Source organism: Triticum dicoccoides, chromosome 3A (assembly GCF_002162155.2).
Source record: "Triticum dicoccoides isolate Atlit2015 ecotype Zavitan chromosome 3A, WEW_v2.0, whole genome shotgun sequence".
NCBI lineage: Eukaryota > Viridiplantae > Streptophyta > Magnoliopsida > Poales > Poaceae > Triticum > Triticum dicoccoides.
The window spans coordinates 404,532,311-404,539,429 of NC_041384.1; the positions used below are offsets into that span (position 1 = coordinate 404,532,311).

Consider the following 7,119-nt stretch of genomic DNA (forward strand, 5'->3'; position numbering starts at 1 on the left):
CCACAATTGTAGCAAGTCCTTACACGTTGCTTGCTCTTCGTGCCACTTGAGTTGTTCTTGTTGAAGTTTGGCCTTGAGTTTTTCTTACTCCAAAATTGTCTTGAAGCAAGTGCCATGTGTTCATGATAGGCATACTTTGTATCTTCGGGGTTGCTTTCCTCTTCTTCCTCTTCTTCTTCTTCAACGCAAACCTTGGCCTTCAATGCAAGGTTGGGCTTCTTTGCCCTTTGAGAGCAAAGCACCACATTGTCGGCGGTCTTGTCCAAGATGTTCATAGCCACAGACTCATCCAACACTTCACTTGAGGTCAAAGTGTGGAAGTCCGGCCTTTGACGAATGACGGAGGACATGGCCTTGTGGTAAGGCATCATTGCCTTGAGGAATTTGCGCTTGATCCAATTGTCATCCGTGTCCTTGCTCCCGTGATCTCGGAGTGAGACCGCGAGTTTGGTTACTCTCCGATAAAGCTCACGAGGTTCTTCATCTTATTTCATTGCAAACTCATCGGCTTCATCTTGCACTACTTCATAGTTGGAGTGTTGAATGCTTGCGCTTCCCCGATAGAGAGAGACAACACAAAGCCATGCATCTTTGGCCAAGGCGAAGGGCCGAAGATGAGGTAGATCTTCGGGAGGAATTGCATCTTGAATGATCAAGAGAGCATTCTCATTGAATTGATTATCCGTAGCTTCTCGAGGAGTGAAGTTGCTTGGATCATGCGGATGGAAACCTTCTTGATTCTCCAAAGACTAGTGTTCACATGATTTAAATGACACTTAAAGCGATAAACCCAAGAATCAAAGTCCTCATTTTTCACAATCTTAAGGGGAGGACCGGCATGATTCAAATGAGTGGAAGGAACCGGTCCACCATAAACAAGTGGTGGTTCCACATGAGCAAAGATGCCGGTGCCATTTTTACCACTAGAAGAAGGAGCCTTTTCACTACTAGCTTCCCCCTTGTCGGAGATAGCATCCGTCACCTTGAAAGTGGGATCACCCACTTTTAACGGTGCGGTGGATAGTTTAAGCCCTTCAATGAATTTAGTAAACATGCTTTCAACCTCGGTCATCATGGAGGTTTTCAATGTTTCTAAGGCCACATTGAACTCCTCATGAGAGACCGAGATTCCCCCATCGCCCGTAGACGAGATCGGATTCACACCGGAGTGTTCCTCCACACCATCTACGGTATCAACCATACTCTTCGGACGACAAAGTCCTTAGTAAAGAGACGAGGCTCTGATACCAATTGAAAGGATCGATATGGTTGACTAGAGGGGGGGGGGTGAATAGGCAACTAACAATTTTTAACTTTTTTACCAAATTAAACTTTGCATGAAAGTAGGTTGTCTAGATGTGCAACTAGGTGAGCAACCTATATGATGCAACAACAACGAACATACAAGCAAGCAAGAGAAGTAACACCAATAAGCTTGCACAAGTAAAGGTAAGAGATAACCAAGAGTGGACCCGGTGAAGACGAGGATGTGTTACCGAAGTTCCTTCCTTTTGAGGGGAAGTACGTCTTCATTAGAGCGGTGTGGAGGCACAATGCTCCCCAAGAAGCCACTAGGGCCACCGTATTCTCCTCACACCCTCACACAATGCGAGATGCCGTGATTCCACTATTGGTGTCCTTGGAGGCGGCAACCGGACCTTTACAAACAAGGTTGGGGCAATCTCCACAACTTAATCGGAGGCTCCCAACAACACCACGAAGCTTCACCACAATGGACTATGGCTCCGTGGTGACCTCAACCGTCTAGGGTGCTCAAACACCCAAGAGTAACAAGATCCGCTAGGGATTGGTGGTGGAATCAAATTTCTCTTGGTGGAAGTGTAGATCGGGGCCTTCTCAACCACTCCCGAGCAAATCAACAAGTATGGTTGGCTAGAGAGAGAGAGATCGGGCAAAAATGGAGCTTGGAGCATTAATGGAGCTTGAGGGGGAAGAGGTGAGTCAACGAAGAAGGGGACCCCCTTTTATAATGGGGGTAACAATCCAACCGTTACCCCACTAAAGAGCCCCGCAGAGGGCGGTATTACCGTAGTGGGCAGCGCTACTACCGCTGGACCCAACTGTACTACCGCTCCCCCTTACAGTACTACCGCCCACACAGAGAGTGCTTGAAGGCAGAAGAGGGACTGGCCCGGCGCGGTACTGCCGGACAGGCCCAGCGCGGTATTATCGCGGTGGCAGGGCGGTACTACCGCTCTCGAGCGGTACTACTGCACCTACTACCGCTGCAAGTGCCGCTCAACCCGACACGAGAAGTGCCCCCCTCGAGTCGAGGCGGTAGTGGCCCGGTACCGCAGCGGTACTGCCGCTGAGGACGCACAAGCGGTAGTACCGCTGGGCACCGCGGTACTACCGCCGGGGCTAAAGACAGCTCAATCTGCAGGGAAAAAGACCTCCAACGACACGGGAAGGCCCAGAGGGTGTGAAACGAAAGTGTACGTGATGATTCAACCCTAGCCATACCAAAGCGGACCCCCTCTTGATAGTACGACGAATCCTAAGAAACTAGTCCACCAACAAGAAACGAAAGAGCTACACCATCTTGAAAAACACTCCGAGGGGAAAGAAATCATCTCGAGCCAAAGGATGAATCTCTGAAACGCTCAACGCACAAGGTTAGTCCGCAAATATGTTGTCATCAATCACCAAAACTACATCGAGAGAGATATGCGTTAACAGAAGGGAGCCAACAACGGGCAATTTGAAAGGGGACAACTAGTACATATTATCCTGACAAAAGCAGTCTTCGCCTGCAAAAAGGCTCTGGTGGTGACGCCGCCTTGGGCTCCATGGTGACCTCCGTCTTGCTGTCCTGCTGGTCTTGGTCTCGTTGCACTGATATGAAAACCTTTGCTTGACGTCTTGGTACTCCGCGCCCGCGCTTGCTTTCTTAGCTCCAAAGAGGAAACAAGGACAATGTGCGCGCTGGCGCCCGCCTGGCCTTGGTCGTCATGGCTCACGTCACTGGAACCTCGCGAGGTTTTCCTTCCCTTGAACTCTCCGCCCCTCGTGAGCCAGCCTGGTCAGGCCGCTCCTGAGGAGGTCTTGTGTCGTCCGCCTCGCGTGGCTTGGCCTCTCGCGAGGGTCTTGAGTGCTTGTTGGTGAAGATGGGACGTACGGGCCCGCTCGCAGAGCCACACCGTGAGCCGCAAGCAGGCAAGTCTGGGGACCCCCGTTCCCAGAACGCCGGCAAAGTCTTACTCAGAATACAAGAAAGCTTTGAACTTCCCCAACAACAGGCTCGATGTGATAGCATCGTCCTTTGTAACGATCAAGACTGGATGAGAAAACTACAAACTGCAAAGCCATCAAACCCCAAGACAAAGGCTTTGATAAAAGGCCCTATACTTTCCTTGCACTTATTTCCATCAGAGAGAAGTCTTTCTCGAACCTGTCCACCCAAGAGTCAAAAGTTGGGGGGCAACCCACCGAAATGCTTATTGGTTCACTTCTTCCAAATGTCGTAAGCTGCCACAACGATATCTTCATAAACATTGGTTTGGCCCAGCCACTCCTCCCAGCATGCAGTACGTCTAATTTGTTGGCATTAGAGTTCGATCTCACCCCTGATAGGGGCGGGGGTGTCCTGATCTTTCGATGAGTTGATAGCTATCGATTTGCTGAAGAATGACTTTAACGATCCAACTACAAACGTTAAACAAACAGGGCCCTAATCAATCTAAACGACTCATCCCAACCCATAGAAAGAGCAAACTAGCGCACCTCTTTTGTAGTCATTATATTCCCTCGTAAAAATTACACGCTCATCCACATTCGTAGACCGTAGCACATCATAGTCTGTTAACGATCACTTACGACCTTAACGAATTTTAAACTAATAAAGCTGACTTTTTTTGCTTGTTAAGCTTAACGAGCACGAGCTTAACTAACAAGCAGCTCGTTAATCCACCCACCCGTTTTACTACTGTAGAACACAAGAATTCTTATTCCAAAATTGAAGTTTCTACACAGCAATATGGGCAATTCATGTTCCTATTTTCTCAGCAATTGCATTCATATTTTCTGGATATGAATTCCAAATCAAATATTCACTATAGCAACATTAGATCTATTTACACTGACACATTCAATACAACGAGGTTCAAATGTGTATGTATTATATTTGCAGACATGATAAAAAGGAAGGCGAATGGACTAATTTACAAACAGAGGACAAGCCCACGAGGCTCTAACCGGAGGGAGCCTCGCTCACAACGCGGCGAGGCCGAGAAATTCGACGGCGGACTTGGCCATGATGGCGGCGAACTCCTCAAAGCTGATGGAGCCGTCGCCGTCGGTGTCGGCCTCGCGCATCATGTCGTTGAGCTCCGCGTAGCAGATGGGGTGCCCCATTTGCGCCATGGAGCGCGCGAGCTCGGCGGCGGAGATGTATCCGTTGCCGTCGCGGTCGAAGGCGCGGAAGGCCTCGGCTAGCTGCTCGTGGTCAACGGCGACGGAGGAGCGGCCGGGCCCGAGGAGCAGCTGGGAGAGGGAAGAGGTTAGCTCGTCGAACTCCACGGTGCCGTTGCCGTCGATGTCCATGGAGGCGATGAGGGTGTGGATCTCGTCCCCCTCGGCGGGGCGGAGACCGAGCGAGCGGAGAAGCGCGGCTATCTCGAGCTTGGTGAGACTGCCGTCGCCGTCGAGGTCGAAGCGGATGAAGAGCTCCCGGAGCTGCCCCAGCTGCTCGTCCTGGAGGCGCGTCCGACCGCTCTCGGTCGCCGAGGGCGGTGTCTCCTGGCCGGAGTCGGAGGGGACGGACATGAATGCCGAGCGTCTCGCAGGGGTGACGGTTGTCCTCGTCGCCGCCGCGCGCGCCCTGGTGGTTGGTTGGGCTCGTGCGCTTCTGCTTTCTTCTCGGACGTGGTCTTCGGTGGCGGGGCGGTGGCTCTGCATGTTGCGTGGCGTGGCCACGAGATCTGACCATTCTTTCCGTCGGGATCTCGTTTTCAACTTCTGATGACGAGGCCGTTTCATTTTTCACCTTTGCTGTCTCGCTGCACTAATTTTAGACTCTTTATTATCTCTATATATGGGTGCATGCAAGATGCAAGTTCGAAACCTGAGGTCCTTACGTGCACGTTCTGGTGCCCTATCGACTGGCCGTAGAAGACAGCATACACACGAACCTCAAGGTAAGTCTTCATCCATCACGTACATAGCTTCTAGGGATGTGTTTGGTTTCCTGGCTCCCGCCCGACATGCAGAATCGAGCATGTTTGGTGGCCTTCTCAGCCTGGCCCGACAGATGCAAAAGAGGCCTTGAGCCAGGCTCGCGGATACACAGGAACCGGGCGTATCTCGGAGCCAGGCTCGCGCTTGCATCACGTATCCTTCCTTTCCCTTTTCTTTCTTACTCTCATGCGTCGAATCCAATCGAGCACACCCCCTCAAAAAAAAAGAAGAATCCAATCGAGCACACAGCCCATCGCTGTCGTCATCGTCTGAGCCCTCTCGTGCGCTTGTCAGGGCATGTCCAATGCATGATGCTTGCATGGGCGGTTAAGAAAAAAAAAATTAAAGATAATCTTATAGCAGCGGCTGTTAGCATCGTGTCCTTCAACGCCAATGACAAGATAGAGGCGCTTATACGGCCGAGTCTGACTCATAGCGCATAAGGAAAAAAGGGCTAGCGCCCGGCGCAAGAGGTTGCGTCGATGCAAGCATGAATCCAGGGTTTGACCGGGAATAGGAAAAAGGGGCTGGTTTCTCAAAGTAAAGGAAAAAAGGGTTGGGATCTTGGGTGTAACGGGCGGGGTTTTGTGCCTAGCGCCTGGGCTAAGCGCCCCCATTGTAACTGCCCTTAAAGCTCCCTCGTTCGCCACCGGTCCGATCTCCATCGCTGGAGGATGAATCTGCCGGCGCTCCTCCACGCCCATGCTGGGGGCTTGCCGCCCCACTTGGACATCGTCCGGTCCGCCGCCGCCAAACTCTGCCATGACCGCATGCACCTGCGCCTGCAGACGAGCTCGCCAGAGCTTGCCACGCCACTCGCTACCTATCGATACGGAGAAGGGGAAGGGAAGGGTAGGGGAGCACCTGCGTGTTGCGGCCAGAACTGCTGTCATGTTTATCCCGCTTTCTTCCCTCAAGCAGAGTCGCCGCCGTCAATCCAGTTGGAGACGAGTCTCTACCACCGGCATCTCCTCTCGGCTGCCCACCTCCCCCTCATCCATCTCGTTTCCCACCACTTCATCCATATTGGTGAAAATGTTTTAGTTCAGGCTTGTTGCTTGCAGCTTCTCTCGTGCAAATTTTGGTTCAGAATTCAATTCAGTTCAGATTTGGTTTACTTGCTGTCTTTGTATATGAAATGGTCTGGACTCAATTGGAATGATTAAATTGAAAGAGAAAAGTTCACATAATTAATCTTAAATGCAGCATACCAAACAACACCTATTGTATATAGCATCTCTCGTGCATCCATATCATACAATCCACCAAACACACATCTTAGCTCATCCCTGCATCAGCCCAACCGGGACATGCTCACCCAGGATCCCCATGCAATGCAGGCTAAAGCCGCCCAGGAAACCAAATGCACCCTAGATGTATGGATGCATGCATAAAGTAGACCTTGATAACTACCGGACTTTCGGTCTGGGAGAGCCCCGATCGAACGATTCGTTCACTACTAGATTTGTCGTTATAGATGGAGTGACAAACAAGTTACTACTAAAAAATCCCAATGGTTCAAACCAAATAACGACATCGTCTTTATAAGCAAAATTTGCCATGGTCAAAAAGATATTTTTTTTGTAAAAAAACACTAAAGAGAAAGTTCATGGCAAATTTGCATCTGTACATGGTAGCAAGAAAATGTTGATTAAACAAATTCGTATGGTATTTTTACTATATACATTAAAAGGAAAAAATGTGGGTTAAAATTTGCCATCATGTGGCAAAACAAAAGGCAAAATTTGCCATCTCTTATTTAGTACTATATGCCATGTTTTTTGCAAAGTAAACGCAAAAAGAAAATCTACAAAAGCGAAAAAGGAAAATCTTCCATGGCAATAAAAAGGTTAATTTGCCATGGTGAAAAAAGTAAAAATTGTCACGGAAAATTAAAGTAAAAGTTTCATGGGCATAAGTGAA

The 7,119-nt window shown here is 49.8% G+C and overlaps 1 protein-coding gene across 1 annotated transcript; it reads right to left on the bottom strand.

Annotated features, from left to right (window-relative positions):
* Positions 1-3,951: 3,951 nt before the first annotated feature.
* LOC119271581 (probable calcium-binding protein CML12) lies at positions 3,952-4,917 on the bottom strand. Its single transcript, XM_037553344.1, has one exon. It carries the CDS (start codon positions 4,915-4,917, stop codon positions 4,231-4,233), a length of 687 nt encoding a protein of 228 aa, XP_037409241.1. The 3' UTR covers positions 3,952-4,230.
* Positions 4,918-7,119: the final 2,202 nt, after the last annotated feature.